This window comes from Eulemur rufifrons, chromosome 29, assembly GCF_041146395.1.
Source record: "Eulemur rufifrons isolate Redbay chromosome 29, OSU_ERuf_1, whole genome shotgun sequence".
Lineage (NCBI taxonomy): Eukaryota > Metazoa > Chordata > Mammalia > Primates > Lemuridae > Eulemur > Eulemur rufifrons.
Window position 1 is genome coordinate 71,244,957 of NC_091011.1, and position 18,422 is coordinate 71,263,378.

General features: G+C 34.4%; 1 protein-coding gene across 1 annotated transcript in view; it reads left to right on the forward strand.

Moving 5' to 3' along the window:
• The window catches only part of CFTR (CF transmembrane conductance regulator), a 164,442-nt gene that overhangs the window by 39,189 nt on the left and 106,831 nt on the right, over positions 1–18,422 (forward strand). The window contains exons 5-10 of the mRNA XM_069462057.1: positions 3,001–3,090; positions 4,039–4,202; positions 4,981–5,106; positions 8,493–8,739; positions 9,947–10,039; positions 16,081–16,263. Of these exons, the coding sequence (XP_069318158.1) occupies positions 3,001–3,090; positions 4,039–4,202; positions 4,981–5,106; positions 8,493–8,739; positions 9,947–10,039; positions 16,081–16,263 (903 nt within the window). The remainder of the gene's footprint in view (positions 1–3,000; positions 3,091–4,038; positions 4,203–4,980; positions 5,107–8,492; positions 8,740–9,946; positions 10,040–16,080; positions 16,264–18,422) is intronic.

Sequence of the window (18,422 nt, forward strand, 5' to 3'; positions counted from 1 at the left end):
AAATGCTGAAATTAATTTTGTATGCCTGTGAAATAAATGGCAGGAATAAATGTTTTTCATTGTCCTTGATAATTTAATTCACTTCAGCTGATAATTATTGAGCACCTTCTGTAAACTGCCTATATTGTAGGTTTCATTTTTGATTTTTTCACTAGTCATATCATTGTTTTGGAATCCAGGGTTCCCTGTTAAAATGACTCGCACTGTCTGCATAAAAGTCATTGACAAAATATCATTTTAAGGTATCTTTATGTTCAATGATAACAGTATAATATGTAATTATTAATGATAGATTACCCAAGCAATAAATGTTTTCACCTTAACTAGTTGTCACAAGTGTAGTATCCATCACCTTGTTTTGAGTTGAATTTTTGTTATTCTGTGAGTCCTGCAAATTTAAAGTTTTTGGAACAGCCCATGCCTTGAAACCATAAGAACCTATTCTGCTTTTCTGTATGTGCTGTTCAGACAAGAGCCCAATTTTCTAAAGCATGATTTAGGTGAATTCAAATTAACATTTAGCTAACTTACAAACACAATTTAAGGTCATTTCCATGGCATGTGCTTTCACCAACCTGATTCAATACTCTGTGTGACTACTTGGATCTACCAAGTCATTACGGAAAGCTGTGTTTGATTGACTCATTTGGATATTGCTTTATCATTCTTCTCTTTTTTTCTTCCCCCAATGTAAAAAGTCTTTATATACTTGGTTGATAAGGAGCATGGATCTGAAATTCACCTCTAGCAAATAATCCCTAACACTTCCATGATACACATACAAGGTCAATTGTGTTATAAAACCATAATAACCATACTTTATTGTTCAAAAAAGCCTTTTATGGAGGCAGAGGGGAAAAAAATGGAGTTCACAGTTTAATGAAATCACCTCAGCTGCAAGCTCATCAGTTTATAAGTACCAGGAAAACATGGATGACAAATCAACAAAAATTTTATTTTGATCCAGACATTTTACATAAGTGAAGAAATTATTAGGTATTATTTGGAATGTAGGCTCTACATAGCTTGCATGTCAAAGAAAGTTGAATTCAGTTTAACACATATTTATAAAGAGTGATGATAACTAATAGCTAAGAATGTGCATGACAAGCTTGTAGTGATTTAGGTATACTATTTCAGTGATCCTCCCCACGACTGTGTATGATAGGTACTATTATCCTTGTCTTACAGATAAGGAAATGAAGACCTAAAAAGTGTAGAACATTGAGCAAAAACTGCTTCAAATTTTCTAAAATAGGTAAATCACAATCTGTGAAGTGGAGGGTTTTCCAACTACTAGGGAAAATGAAATAAGTACTGAAATACAGTGAGGCAGAGTGTTACATAGGAAGAGAGAGGCGTGGGCTAACAAGGAGGTGAGATCAAATAAAGAGCAGGTTAGTTTGTAAACAAGACTATACATAACATTTAGCACAAATGCAGCAATATGTGTCTGTTTTTTCAGACCCAGTATGCATTAATGAGAAGTTAATCTAACTTCTCATTATCTACAGTATCTGTCTTTCTCAACATTGAATATCTGTTCTTACCTAGTTTGCTTTATCTCTCCAGCCTACATTGGCATCATCACCAAATAATGTGATCATATCTCCATGTGGCTCTGGTTTAGTCCCAAAATTGCGCCTTGTGTTGACTCTTCCCAGATCTCCTCCTTTCTCACATCTAACCTGTTTCATCTTTGTGGCAGGGATATGTAGGACTCTTCCTACGACATTCCAAATTTTGTTTTGCTTTGTTCGAAATTCTGCAACATTAGACTTTAAATCATGAATTTAAATACAAAAAAAATTGAGCTTTGCCTATGGATTTCAAGTGCAGAAATAACTAAATTGACAGATATTCACTGAGTGCTTGCTGTGCACACAGCTCTGTGTTAAGTCCTGTGCAGAACTCAGTCACCTGAGGCTGAGTCTGTTATGAAGTCATGTGTAATCCAGCTCAATGGATCTCCCCCCTTCATATTGCTTGGATAACGTTTTGGAATGAACTGCCTTGATTCCTTCTCATCTCTGCTATCTGTACACTATTCATTCATTATTCCAGACCTATCTCAAGTTCTAACTCCTCAATAAAATCTTGCCATATTTTTCTAACCATAGCGTGAACTTTCTCTTAACCACCCTATTATTTTCTACTTCTCTTAACTCATTTATCATATCATGTTTAGGTATTTATGTACTAGGTTGCCTTGAAGCAAGAATTATGTTTAATTAAATATTAATAATAATCCCTGAGGCATCAAGTATAATGATTTGCATCTACTAAATTCTCAACAAATATGTGAGGGATTCAGTTGAAACAATTATTAGATGGGTACTTTCTAATCAAAGCCTCTAATAGCAAATTAGTTCTTCAATTTTACAGGCAAAGTATGACTGTGATATTTCATAATCATTAATTTCTTAATAATTTTAATTAAAATTAATTTGTAGATAAATTAATTTTGCATATACTGTTATATTTTTTTGTAAAATTTAAGGATTTTCTATTAATATAATTTTTCACAAAATCATTAATGATTCAGTTCTTCATAATATACTTCTGTTGACTTTAATAGTAATTTTATTCAAAAGAGTATAAGACTGCATGAAAATTTAAGATGAAGGTTTAGTCTCACATTTTACTGCCTTTGGCTCTATCTTTTAAAACAAAAGCAAAGAAACTCCTCTCACATAATATAAATGGATATTTAAGTACAATATCATTTTATCATTTTCATTGTGGAAGAGAAAAAATAATTATTACTGTTTAGATGCTGCAAAATAAAATAACTAGAGTCATGCCAGTATAATATTTGCTGTAAAGAGAAATATTTATAAGTCTGAGAAAATACTAAACTAGATGAACATAAAATAGTTTTTATTACCTTTACTTAATGCATTAGTAGTAACCAAATTCCTCAGCTGTATTATAATGTTACTTGTAAGTGTATTTGTCTTTTGTTTGTTGACATCATCTAATGTCCCATCTTTCTTTTAGATTTTAAAGCTTTCAAGCCGTGTTCTAGATAAAATAAGTATTGGACAACTTGTAAGTCTCCTTTCCAACAACCTGAACAAATTTGATGAAGTATGTACCTACTGATTTAATCTCTGTTATTGTTATAAATCTTACAACCCCAAAGATGGAGTTTTCCTGGGTCAGATAATAGTAATAAGTGTTTACGTCATACTTATCTCCACCTTCCCTATTCTGGAAACTGAGAAAGCTAAATTGTGTAGCAAAGTGTCATTCTGGGATCTGGTAGAACCACCTAACTCAAAGGCACCTTAGCTTGCTGTTAATAAGATTTTTCAAAACTTAATCCTTATCAGACCTTGTTTCTTGGTAATACTTTATATTTTTTCTTTTCTTTTCTTTTTCTTTTTACTGGCCACTCATTCATTAGTCACCTTTTAATACTTTACATTAGTATTTACTTTGGCTGAATTTGATACTCTGAGAAATTCTTATTCAATGGTGTCTTATGAGACAGATAAACCCAAGGTCCTTGAGGAGAGATAATGTGTTTTATTTATTTTTGCATTTCCTGTACTTAATATAGTATCAAACCCACAGTAGGTACTAAATTAATTACTGGTGAAGTGAGCACATATTTATTCTGAATATCTCTGTCAGATGATGGAGTTGTGCAGTTTTATAGGTTGAGCTTCTGGGGAAAGTCCTTTGTTCTCTCCTGTTCTACACTATGGTTCTTGTTGTATCCCAAAACAAATAAGTTATATAAAATAAATTATAGACATGATACTTAAGATATCTAATATCAATTCCACTGAAAAAATATACTTACAAATGCAATGACTTGAAATTTGTTCCTTGGGAAAACCTAGTCTATGTGTAGGATATTTACCCACATTGCTATATGCTCCGTGTAATGAATATCTAGATTTTAACATGCTCAGAACCATGAAGTGTTTGCATTATAAGAACCTTGTGCTTGCTTTCTTTCACATATGATTGTTTGTTTCTGGGGGTGGAGGATAAAATGCCACTTGGGTTTTTACTTGTATTTTCCAGGGACTTGCATTGGCTCATTTCGTGTGGATTGCCCCTTTGCAAGTAATGCTTCTGATGGGGCTGATCTGGGAGTTGCTGCAGGCCTCTGCCTTCTGTGGACTCGGGTTCCTGATAGTCATCGCCCTTTTTCAAGCTGGGTTAGGGAGAATGATGATGAAGTACAGGTAGCAGTCTATTTTCATAGCTTGAAAGCGTTTTAAATCAGGTTTTCAAAAAGCCCACTCTAGTAAAACAAGGACTGCTCTATGCACTGAACATCTACAGAGTGCCACTAAAAAGGAATTATTTTAATGGTGTAAATAATTCTTTGTATGAATGGGACATTTTTTGATTGTTGGACTATAGAATGCATTTATAAATACGATAAAATTCAGTTCATTTTTATAGATCATAAAAATGGTATAAGATTTATATGAATTAGAGGGAATACATAAATTTTGTGTAGAGTTTGTTGGCTTTTACTACCCTGGTTCATAGATCATCACACCAGAGACTCACTTAGTATCACAGAATGAATCAGTGATACCAGTCACTGCTTATGATAGTGGACTTGTCGAGTTTGTCAGCTAGACTACAACAGAAAGTGTACAAATTTTGGAGTCAGATAGCTCTTGTTGAATCCCAGATCACACACTTACTAGTTATGGGACCTTAGTCAAGCTTTTTCACCTCACTGAGTCTCTGGTTTTTCATGTTTAAAATGGAGATAACAGCCTTTCATAGATTGTCACAAGGATTGGGGACAGTGTATGGAATGTATCTAATACAGGATCTGGCACATAGGAAGCATTTACTAAATGGTAGCTATTATTTTTATTACCATCTATTTGATAGTAAATACACATCTGATAAAAGAAATGCCAATTTTCTTAAAAGCTTGAGCAGTCCTTAGTAGGCAATTTGACTGATCTTTTACTATTTGCTTGACTGATTGATTTACAGAGATCAGAGAGCAGGAAAGATCAACGAAAGACTCGTGATCACCTCAGAAATGATTGAAAATATCCAATCCGTTAAGGCATACTGCTGGGAGGAAGCAATGGAAAAAATGATTGAAAACCTAAGACAGTAAGTTGTTCCAGTAATTTCAATATTATTAGCATTTTTATCTTAATATTTAAAAAAATGAGTCTGTCATAGTGGACTTCCAGCTTGTATTTGAAGTTTTTGACAATCAAACAATTGTATTAAATTATTTCAATATTCATGCCTTAGTTACATAAAGTCATTTTCATGGGCTATAGTTTTATGTAGTTGATCCAGTGTGTTATTGTGTACTACAAGGATATTTATACTTTTTGAAAGAATCTCTTACATGTATTCATAGCTGCTTAATATTAATATATTTATCTGATTAAAATAATGATCATGATGCTGGAAGCTGATTGATACCTCAGATGGAATTGCTACAGTGTACAATTCTGAACCAAATAAATTATCCTCTGTTTATATTTTATTTAATTTATGTTATGGTGCATGAAAAATGGAAAAAAAAAAAAACCTTTACCTGGTTAAAATATGTTTGTTCTTCCTTAACCTAGGAATAATAGCACAGGGTAATATTCATAAACTAAGTTCTTAGGAACCCTCTGCTTGAAGTGAAGTCAGTACAAGTGATAAAAGCCACTTCCTGAGATAGAATCAGTACTTGGCACCTCTCTCTAGTGTTCTTTCCCCTCATATAACCTTTCACTGATTAGTAAAGATTATATCCAGCAAAAAAAAAATACAGCATAGATTGAGATATGATTACTGAGGTAATCTTGGGCAAAATATAAACTAGAGCATTTCTGTAGCCATGAGACCATTTTTCTTTAGTCAAGTTCCATGTTCTACAAACTTCAATCAAAAAAGGTTCTAGGAGACTCAGTAAAGTTTGATATACTGTTCAAGGGACAAATAACTTCAGCACATGAGAGTTTCACAAGGAAAAATATGCTAAAAAGAAGAGTGTCATTTTGGATGGTGTGATTATGAGCTATTAGGAATTCAGGCTGCTGAGTCTGGTAGACAATGGTAACTGAGCTGCAGGTGTGTGATTGGAACAACAAAAGAAATACTGAAATGCTAAGTCCTTTGCCATGTAAATAGAAGGAGTAAAAGAGTATTTATTTCCCAAACATTATTGGTCACCTGTTTTTGTTATGCCTTTCAAGACAAATCCAGGAAAGGAATTGCATTTTCTTTCCAGAAACATCCTTGAAGATCTTGGGGAATTGTTCAGTTGGTAGAAGTTGTTTTCTCATTAACAAGTGAGTGCTGCATGCTCTTGTTCCCTGCATCACTCTTAGGCCTGTAAATACAGGCATGGCAAGGACAACCAGGAGGGTATCAGAAGATCCGGTTTTCTCAAGCCTTATGATAAACTCATGACCAGATTATTTTTGGTGCTGACTTTTCTTGACTTTGGTTTTTATTTTTCCCTCTTCCTGAAAAGATGAAATCCATCCTCCCTACTCTGTATTTCAGTTCAACCAATTCTAATAGCAAATGTTTGGTTCTGACTTGTATAAACTGGCATGAAATTGTAACCTGAAAAGGCTGGGAAGCGCTGACATAGATATGGGAAAGCAAGAATTGCTTCTACTCAAGAGAGCAAATATAATGTTCTGGAAAAGATTGGCAGGATGTGCTTCAAAAGAGTGATTATCTCAGCCTGGGCCACTGTTGTACTGGTCAAAAGGCTGTGCAAAGCTCCCTGAAAATTTATGCTTTTATTTCTCTTTGGTAATAAAGTCATTTTTAATTTTTTATAAGAAACTGATAAAATATTTTATGATTCATAAAGTGTTGGTGATTTTATTATGGAGAAGATTATTACATTCTGGGTAATTATTGTAAATGTCCTTGCATCTATTATGCTTTTATTGTAGTACCTCTTATTTTTCTCAACTGTTTCAACAATAATTTGACAAATTTGTTAACATTTTTGTAAACAGTATTTTCTATCATTTTGTTAATACCAATCTGGTCAGTATTTTTCTTTTTCTCTTAAGGAGAAAGGACACACATTGTAGCTGTTAGTATTTTAAATTATTAGACCCTTTGCTGTGCTCTCATTTAATCTTGAAAACAACTCCACAAGGGACTTGTTATGCTTCCCTTCTGTAGATGTTGATTCTATAATATAAAATCAGACAGAAGAGTGGCTTGCTTAAGATGGCATAGCTCTAGCTGGCAAAGCCAGGATTCAAATCCAGGTGAGATTCCAAAATCATATCTCTTCAATGCCAAATTACTGAAATAGGTAAACATTAGACCTGTTTAGACTGTGAATCACTATCTAGATTGGGCACATTGAACTCCATTATCTTCATTAGTGTGCTCAGATTACATTTTTTTTTCAGACTAAGAAAAACAAAATCCCCTCTGAGTTCTGCTCTTGAGAAGGAAAATTGCTTTTCTGAACTATAAAGTGAGTGGAACTAGTGCCCAAATGCCAGGTCCATGCTCCCACCTCCCCCACCCCAGCACTATGCCATGGCACAGCTGTTGCCCCTCCCACCAGAACCCTCCATTTGTCTGTGTCCTCATTGCCCTTTCCCTATGTGAGAGCTAGATAGGGAGGATCACAAGTGACTCCCGTTTTTATGGATCCTGAAATGGGACTTAGGTTGAAAGCAGTGTTGTCCTCTGCATTCCCTGTTTTCTGCTGCTGGAATATTTAAGCCTCATATATGTGTTAAAAAAGAATTCCCATTTGCAGCTCGGACTAGAAGATTGAAAGTATAGTATAATGTGACTGCAATAATTATGCTGAAATGAGAGAGACAATAAGGATGTAGTATCTACTCTCATAATTTTTTAAGAACCACCTGCAACAGAATCAGGTTGGTTTGTTTTTTTAAAACACAGATTCTGGAAACTTAACTGAGACTCTTTCCTTCAATCGGTATCTCTGAGAGGTGAGCCTGAGACTGCATTTTAACAAGTATCTCAGGTGATTTTTCCACATGCTAAGGTTTGAGAACCACTCCTCTATGGTTTATTTGTTATTTTCAATGTTCCTCAAAGCCAACCTAGAATTTCTAAAGTGTTAAGAATCCGTTAGGTATTCACAGAATTGTCTTTTTCCTTTATGAATCTTGCAACACTGTTCTCATTTCTACATTTAATTACTTAAAACACCAACCAACCAACCAACAAGTTAATAATGAATAAAGGTATAAAAATAATGTTGTAATAATAATGTTGATAACTGAAATTATTAATTATAATTTAAAAATAGAAAACACTGGTGCATTCATTACTATCCCCCTTCCAGATAAGGTAACTGAGGCCCAGAGAGGTTAAATGACATGCCCAAGGTCATGCAACTCATATAGATAGGTTGGGGCCAGGATCAGAACACAGGTAGAAAGACTCTAGAGATCATGTTCAGATTTTACATTCCAAGATGCCTCATATTTGAAAAGTAAATTAACACCCAGAATCTTATTTTTTTTTTTTTATAGAACAGAACTAAAACTGACCCGGAAGGCAGCCTATGTGAGATACTTCAATAGCTCAGCCTTCTTCTTCTCAGGGTTTTTTGTGGTGTTTTTATCTGTGCTTCCTTATGCACTGATCAAAGGAATAGTCCTTCGAAAAATATTCACAACCATCTCATTCTGCATTGTTCTGCGCATGGCGGTCACTCGGCAATTTCCCTGGGCTGTACAAACATGGTATGACTCTCTTGGAGCAATAAACAAAATACAGGTAATGTACCACAACTGTGCATCGTATACTATGATTTTGAAACATTTTATTTAATGCATAAGATTTCCACTCTTGATGTGTATATGTGATCTAATGAGCCCTTGTAATGAATGCCTAGTGAAGTAAAATGAAAGCCTGTGAGATTCTCCTAAGTCAAAGAAATTGAGGAAAATTGTTTCTGTACTTTAGAGGATTTCATTCAAATAGTCAGTCAATAGATTGGTTCAAATGAACTTTGCAAATGTACAAAAAGATCTAAAAAGAAAATTCCTTCACTAGAAAGCTATAAAAGTTTCCAGCTAATACTAGGAATGTTCCCCTTAAACTTTCATAGCATTTCCCTAGACAGTATGATGGACGCAAATGGCATTTTATGCCAAATTACCTTAAAATCCCAGCAATGTTTATGTAGCTGGCAGCTTTGAGGTGAAGTTCTAAAGTCTTAAGGTGATGAGACTCAATTTACACAAAGCTACTTGAATGAACTTGTATGTGGTTAATACACATAAAAATGTTTTATTGTGCTTTTTTGATATTTAAATATTTAACCCAGAAAATAAGTCACTGTGATAGAAATAAAAATGAGGGTTGAAGAGCTAGAGAAGAGCAGAGAAGAAAAGGAAGAAACAAGGCAAGGACCAAGCTTTTTCCATTGCTTCATGTGGCTAAGACTTCAGGGTGCATGGACTTAATTCTTCCTTTTGCTCCCACCTTCCCTAGAGAAAGTGATTTGGAGTCTCTGAAAAGCCCTTCTCTTAGATTCACAGTTTGATGCCTTAAAACTAGTTATATACCTTGACACCTTCACCTAACTTGAAGAAGTGATGCTGAATATACCTCTACTAAGGAGGATGCTGCAAAGATGAAGACTTTTTTTTCTGTCCTAATGTTGAATTGAGGCACATTCATCACTAAGGTTAATGTGTACAGGATGACTCAGTTTTATGTTACAATCTAATGTGTAAAAACAGTTGTATACAATATCACTTGTTTAAAGAGTGTATTTCAAATATAATGAATCCTAGTGCTTGGCAAATTAACTTCAGAATGCTGTTATAAAATTATTTTATTAAGAAATAATTTTTAATTTAATTATTCAAATCCATATATAAGATGTAGCACTATTAGAGTTGTAAAATAGATGTATTAAATAATAACGCTTTAATGCTTTTCTGATTCTATATCTTTGCTCTCTTTTTAAAAATAGGATTTCTTACAAAAGCAAGAATATAAGACCTTGGAATATAACTTAACAACCACAGAAGTAGTGATGGAGAATGTAACAGCATTCTGGGAGGAGGTCAGAGTTGTTTTATTTTAATTGTTTGCTCTAAACACTTAGGCGTTTCCATCTTTGTGAATCTAGATTTCATCCTGATGGAAAATAAAGTTAGGATGATGATATAATTGGTAGAACCGAAAGGAGGACCTCTCCATATGTTTTATAGATTAAGAGGGAGAGGCCCAGGTATATTAAATGCAGTTTAAAAGCCTCTTTATTTCTCAGTCATGTAATTTGTTTTGCGCAGCAGATCAGGAAATAATACAGAGATCATATGTTCTGGAGCTGGGTTTGAACCTTGGCTGTGTCATTTAGTTTCTGTGTAATCTAAATCAAGTTACTTAACTTGGTGGGGCTTCTGGCTTTCCATCTTTAAAATGGAGAATATTAATATTTGCCTTGCAAATTTGTTGTGAAGATTGACTGAGATAATTTATGTAAAGTGTATCAGAGTACCATACACATAGTGGTTCTGCAATGAACATAACCTTCTCTGATGTCAAGATCCAGTCTAATGTGCTTTGTATACACCAGTCAACAAAAAGATGTATGAAAAATATACCAATATATTTTTTTCTATTTTTTTACCTATTTCCATTTACTATTAAAATTCTCTTATATTGCTCAATGTCAGAAAAAATATTATCAATGATTTTCAGCCCCTAAAGAAGCAATATTTGATTATTGAGAACACCTGCTGTATTCCTATTTCCTTATCACTTGTATCAGTTGAGTAAAGGTAGGGGTTACAAAACCAATGTCCTATTTTTAAATCTTTCTTCACATCTTAAACTGGACTTATTTATATAAGTAACTTGACCACCAGGGCTTCCTTTGACTTCATTTTTAAAGATATAGGTAAGAGAATAATTATTTTATCTGCCTAGCAAAATTGTTTTGTGGGAAAATATGTGGATCAGATTTATTTTACTACTTTGTTTTTGGGAATTTCAAATGTCCTTCCAGGCATGAAAGAAAAATATGAAGCTTGACATTTTTCACTACTACTCTGAGGTCATTGTTTTTCTACGCTGGTGCAAAAATCCTTCATTCCTCTCTTACTCCATCTGATAAAATAGGTAGCATACTTGAGCCCTCACTGTGTTCCAGGCACTAGGATAAGCACTCTTTGTGTTTTGTTTCACTTAATCCTTTGACCTAAATAAGATTAATATTTCCATTTTACTGATAAGAAAATGGAGGCCTGAAAAAGTGAAGGGACTTGGTTCAGTTCACACAACTGGCAAGAACTGAAGCTGAATTCTGGACCTAAATGTCACACACAGTCTAGAGCCATTTCACCGAACTGTTGCCTTCCATTTGGCTGTGTCCTCCTCCTCTAGTCTTTGACTGTCACCTAAACTCTGGGCACTGCTTGATGTTATTTACTCATGATGGTGGTGCTTTTTAAACTCCTGTTTGACACTACAACATCCACATGAATGATTCTTCCAATACTGTCCTTAGAACTTACATTTTCCAGTGACTTCTGTAGAAGCTTTCTCTTTTAGTCATATCCTGAGCTTTGTTAGAACCCAGACTTACCCCACTTTGGAAATATCACACTCTGAAATCTCTTTCTCAGCCCAGAATTTCCTAACCCTCCAGCTCTCTCAGTCTCTTAATTCTACCTTTTCTGCCTTTCAATTTCATCAAGATTTCTAGCTTCAGCAATTCTTCCTTTTGGACCCCTCCTGGTTTAATCTCAGCTTATTCCAAGGCCAGTAATTTCAACTCTTCTCTCAGCTGCACTCTAAATTCCCTTTTCCTTTTGCTGATTTTTTTTTTTTTCCTACAAAGCTTTTGCTTTATCAGCTTTGGAGAAGGAAGTGCTATTTGGGAAAATCATAAACTGTAGTCAACTGTAAGTTTTATACATTTGTTGTTTCAACCTCAACCAGGCCTGTAATCTTTCTTGGGAAATCCTTTCATTTGTCTTTAGTTAATTTTTGTTACTACTTCCTTGTAAACTATTCTAGATTTTTACCACTTTCTTGAAACCCACAACTTCTCCCAGATCTGCTCACCCTTAGTAAATAGTCTTGCCTTCCACAATACATTGAGAAAATAGAGGCCATCATCATGTATGAATGCTTCCAACTTTTCTCTTCACCCCTGTAATTATCTCTTCCTCCTTTCTTCCTGTCTAAGAGAAAGATGTATACTTCTTCCTGCCCTTGTCTGAACTATTCTATCTTGCTTCATCTTCTCAGAACAGGGGACAAGCAATTATTCTCTCTCTAGAAGCTTCAACATCTTTTCTCAACTGACTCCTTCTGACATTTAAATATTGTGAGGTTAAAAAATGCTTTCTCTGACTTTTGCCCAACCAGCCTCATACCCTAAACCTTATCACTCTTCTTCCCTTCATTGTCAAGCCTGTTCTCACTTCCTCACCTTTTTTGTGGACTTTGTAATCTGAATTCTGCTTTTATCAATCTATTAAAACTGTTCTTTTTTCCCTGGAATTTATCAATTAATTTAGCTTTAGTGAACTACTCTTCCCAGGTTATTCTGGCCTCAGACCACCACTTCCAAGTCTGCCCCACCTGCCACTTCAGTGGCGATAGGCCCTTGCGTCCCCCCCCAGGCCTCCTTCTGGCATTTCATGCTCTCTGGGGTGACCTCTCCAGGCTTAGCTGCTGTCAGTATGCTGATGACTCTCAAATGCAAATCTATAGCTCCAGTTTCTTTCCTGAACTTCATGCATGTGTTTTCAAACTTCCTGCATGTTCCTCAAGCACTTCACATTCATCACTCCCCAAGCTTTCTAAACCCGCTTGTTCCAGTATATTCTCCATTTCCTTTGATGGCATCACCCAGGAGGGAAGTCCCTGAATAGTTATACATGACTTCTCCCTGGTTCCAAACCTGTGAGTAGGTAAAATTCTGTTTATGTATAAGGAAGCTGAGGTATACACAGTTTTTAACTAGAACGAGGTTGCACAACTAGCTAGGGCCAGGCTAAAATGTCAGCCTAGGTTTCTGTAACTCCAAAGCCCTTTCCCACTCACCATATTGTCACTTATTAAAAAAAAAAAAGACTATCATTTTACTGTATAAAAATGCTTTCACATATATTACCTCAATTAGTACCCTTAACAACTCAGGAAACTGAAGCTGAGAATGTTATAACCTGTCAACCATTACCTGGTTAGTTGAGAAGATGAGACAAAGACTGGGACAAAGGAAATCATTACTGTTCCGCTGCCAACTGCAGGGAGCCCATAAACATAGGAAATATTCAGCCTTACTAGGGATCAAATAAATACAAGTAAGATCTATGATGAGGTTCTGTTTCACCTATAAAACTACAAAACAAAACAAAACAAAACAAAAATACACACACACACAAAACCAAGCCAAAACTAAACCAAGCCAAAACAAAACCAAACCAAAACCAAAAAAGCAGTAGTGTTGATAAGGGTTGCTGAAAACTAGCACTCATACATTCCTGGAGGAAAACACAGAACAACTTTTCAAAAGACTTAGAATTTTACATACCTTTTGCTCTGGGAATTCTACTTGAGGGAATTTATACTCCCCTAAAAAAAAGGATGTGCCCAAGATTTACAGCAAAGTATGTGCATTCACAGAATTATTGACTAAATTTTTTTAAAAAGGAAACCATCTAACAGAGAACTGTTTAAAGTTTATCCATCCTCTGTGAAACTGTCCTGCAATTAAAAATTATAGTAAGAAGAATGTTTAATGATGCGTGAAGATACTTGTGGTTTATTATATATCACAAAAACCAGATCACAAACCTTGTATATAATTTGTGTGAATGTTGTAAAAATCATATACGTGATTTTATATAATATGTAAATGTATTTATTTTATTTATATTTTTTTATATGTAAAAGAGTGCAGGGATATAAATTGAAATGTCAAACGTCGTTACTTCTCAGTTTTATGACTGCAGGTGATTTCTATTTTTCTCTCTCTGCTTTCCTACGTTTTTCAGATTTCCTAAAATGAGTGTCTTCTGTCATCAGAAATGAAAGTTATTAGTAACAGCCTTTTGTTGGTCCAAGTGCTTTTTGGATAAAAGTCCCACTTGTAAGCACTTTTGGTTTAACATCTTTGGTCATCTTGCCATGTATTTATTTCTGACCCAGCCACTCACCATTCCTGAGATGTATTTTGTTCTCTTAAGCCTAATCATTGTGCATGTAGATCCATCTTTCTGGAACACCTATAACTATTGCTTGGTCTTGTGAAATCCCACTTACTTCCCTCATAGCCTAGCATGTATGTCATTTACTTGGTCAGGGTTGAATCAGCTGTTCTCTTGAATGTACTCCCATAGTACTTGGTGTGATTTTTAGTTGTAGCACCAAGCACATTGCAATGTTAATACTATTCATGTGTCATTCTCGTATGTGGGATTTTTAAAGTAGTCTGTAATATAGAGGCGGTGCTTAATAAAAATCTGTTAGATAAATAAATGAATAGGGGAATAACAAGTGCCTTTTTCTCATTTTTGTTACGATTTTTCATTGCCCACCCCTTAAAAGCTCCACTTTTAGTTGTCTAATGTCTGATTTTATCCACTGTATCATAAGAACTCAAAGCAGTGGTCTTCAAGCTTAATTGTTTATGTATGCCCAAAAAGAATTTTGAAAACTTATGTGCCCCTAACACATTTTTAACTCAAATTTTTCGATATAGGTTTAAGTGGTGACTAAGGATGCAATTTTCTGTCTATTTTATATTGTTCATTTTATGTTGTCTAAATCTGTGTTAAACAGATTTTTGTCAAAACCTTAAAGCTTCAGTTTCAGTGCAACTTATGGAAAAGAAATGAATTTATGAAGCCAGTTGTCATTGTGAAGACAATCAGCCAAATACAAATTGCTTTCTGTCAGAAAATGTATGAATTTATAATACAGATAATTAATAATCTATTAAATTAAGAATTAAATGATTTATCAGTTAATTGACCAATTAAAATGCTAAACTCATTTCTGAAAATTGATTCAAAGATAGAAATAAGATGCATAAGTTTGAAATCTGGGTGAAATAAGATCCTGCCTCCTTCAGTATTTCTGCCTTTCCTTTTACGGGAGGATTTTTCAGGAGAAAATCATTCCCTCATCGTACCCTCGTTTGAGTCCCACAGGTTTTTATACTCTAGAAAGTACAGCATAGTAAGACTAGTACAGTACTCACTTGTATGATAGGTGAGAAGGCTGTGTCTTCTGTGTAAAATAAAAGAAGAAAAATTGTGAGAGTGGGTCAGGAGAAATGACAGACAACAGGCAAATTCTTGGGCGGGTTACTTTTAAGAGAGTGTTTTTGGGTGTTGAGGATCTGGAAATAGAGCCCTTAATAGGCGCACCAGCTTCCCCCTGATCAATCTTCAGGGCTGTTTACAGTGATTTTAAGACCTCTACCATAAAGCTTCCCCTGGGGGCAATAGAGAGGCAAGGAATTTTCAGAAGGTATTTATTTATTTACTTCTCTCCAGCTATCCTTGTATAAATGAATTCATTTGAGTCATCTGGCAAACTCTTCACATTTGTATTCAACAATAATTACACGAAGAAATGCTGTGTGTGAGCTTCTCAGAGGAAGGCACTACCAGCATGATAGAGTAGAAGTCAGATTTGGGTGGCAATTCTACTTTATGACCTACTTGTTATGTAATGTTAATCATTTAACCTCTCTGAGTCATAGTCTACAGTTTTGAAAGAGGAGGATTATAAAATCTACCTCATATATTATGCTTAAGATTAAATAATGTTTATGTCCCCAGCCCATAGACAACGTGAGGGTGTGTGTGTGTATTCAGTCTTTACCTAAATAAAAATTTAATTAAATTTGATAATGGGCAAGATCTGAGAAAGGGTAATTATGTTTCCATTGAATATTATAATTTTAAAATGTTTTGGATCATGTGCTCTAGAAACCATGTGCTATAATTATGTACTATAAAGTCATAATGTATACAGTATAATGGATCACGTGCCATGTGCTTTTCAAACTAATCATACATAGAACAGGTATCTATTGAAGATATCTGATCTATCTTTTATTTTTGATTTTTTTAACAGGGATTTGGGGAATTATTTCAGAAAGCAAAACAAAACAGTGACAACAGAAAAATTTCCAATGGTGATAACAGCCTCTTCTTCAGTAATTTAGCACTTCTTGGTACTCCTGTCCTGAAAGATATCAGTTTCAAGATAGAAAGAGGACAGTTATTGGCGGTTGCTGGATCTACTGGAGCAGGCAAGGTAGTGTCTTTAATTGCTCATTGTTAAGAACTTAATTTGGCATGCATTTTTCCTTTTTTTCTAGTTTGTACTGTAAGAAGGTCTTTTGGAGAAATTCTTATACTGGTATTAGGAGAATGCTTGGATATAGTGTACCATATAATATAATTTTTTCTGATAATTTTCTCTAGTTTTTTATTTCCTTGTATTTCCAGTGACTGTTTCCTTCTACAACTATATTTTTCATGGCATTCAACACAGTGTCTTGCACGTGGTGGCCATTCAATAATTTTATTGAACAAATAAGCCATCCATTTTAACCAATCTTTAGCATAGGCATTTTTTCAGAGCTGGTCCAGGAGAATCATGGCTTACATTTTACCCCCATAACCAATGAGCAAAAGGTCCTCATTTTGTTGACATTAGAATTTTGGAGAATGGACTTAGACTTGCTTATATTATGAGGTAAAATTATTGAGTGGGATACTTTTTTGAGGAAATACATAATAATGTTAATTTATTCAGTGATAAACCTCCCCTCCACACCTCACCCCAAGAACAACTCATAATAAGTGTGAGATATTTGGAGATACATCTGACAAAAACTAGTAGGTTAGAAAGAAAAACAGCTAAAGGATCAAACTTTATTGTCAGAAGAGAAGGCTTGATAGTGATCTTCAAGAATATAAATTATTGTACAGATAGTGATCAACACTTGTTCTCTTTTATCTATTGAGGAAATTTAAAGGACATGAAGGAATCAAATTAGAGATAAGAAAGTGCTTTCTAGTACAGGAATGGGCTAAAGGACGACAGGTACGTGCTGTGGAAGTCAGTAGGTCCTTCTTCCCATTTGACTGTCATTTTAGGTGTGGTACTTTCTAGAAATATAAGAAAAAGTTTAGTGGCCTCTTGAAGCTTTTCAAAATGCTTTCTAGAACTATACCCAAGAATGTAAGACAAAAAGAAAGAAAGAAAGAATCAAAGAGAGGAAGGAAGAAAGGAAGAAATGAAGGAAGGAAGGAAAGAAGGAAGAAAAGAAGGAAGGGGAAGCAGTACTGCTATAGGTAAAAATGTAAATAGAAAATAGAAATGAAGAAAGACTTGTGAAAGGCAGCTGTTTATTAATATCTGAGATGGAGAGAACTGTATTTTAAAGAATTTAGTCTGAGACATGGGAAACAAAATGTCACAGAAAATTTCTACTTAATAAATTTGGTGCCCACAATGCTAGTAATACAATTTGCTTATTTCTCTCTTCAATTGTTTTCCTGCATGTGAAACAGGCTTTTTATATAAGGTAACTATCGTTGTGCATTTATTCTTTACAAAAACATTTTCCTTTTTAGAGTATCATTATTTTTCTTCTATTTCATGTATGCTATTACTAGCAATTTTCACTATTAAAGGAAAATTATACCATAGGAGGAGCTGATACTAAAGAAGTTACAGATGATCTAAACATGGATCTTTGCTTGTGAGAAGATAGTAATTGCGTTTCATAGAATTTTAAAAATTAATTCTGTTTATGTATTTAAGATCAATTCTATGAAAGATGTGCAAAAATAGCATTGGAATTACAATTACAAGACTTGCTGGCAATTAAATTTCAGGCAGTTTTATTAAAAATTGATGAGCTGATAATTACTGGCTGGAGTTGCAATTGCATCTTATGGGAAGCAGCTATGAAGACTGAGTCAGGTGAAGGCAGTGGTCCCTTAGGAATATTTAAACACTTCTTAGAAGTAGAGTTTCCCACCTCAATCTAGGAGGCTGCCTTTTTGTAGTATTAGGAATGAAGTATTTTATAATTTTGTTGGACAAGAGATCTAGCTAAAATATATGATTGAAGAATTGAAAATATTAACACTTTAAGTTAAATCTCACCCCACTCAATTTGATAATTTGTGTGAAAAGCCTAAAGATAACTTAATAATTCTTCCACTTGTATGACTTACCCTAATATGTTTACAGAGATTTTATATAAAGATCTTCATTACAACATTGCTTTCAGTAGCCAAAAATTGGGGGAGAAAACCTCATAAATGTTTAATAATAGGAGATTGATTAGATAATTCCTGGTGTATCTGTTAAAGGGATGTTAAAGAATGACGTTTAAGGATATGTATAGTGTACTCTTAAATGAAGAAAGACAATAGGTAACAAAACGGTATGTACAT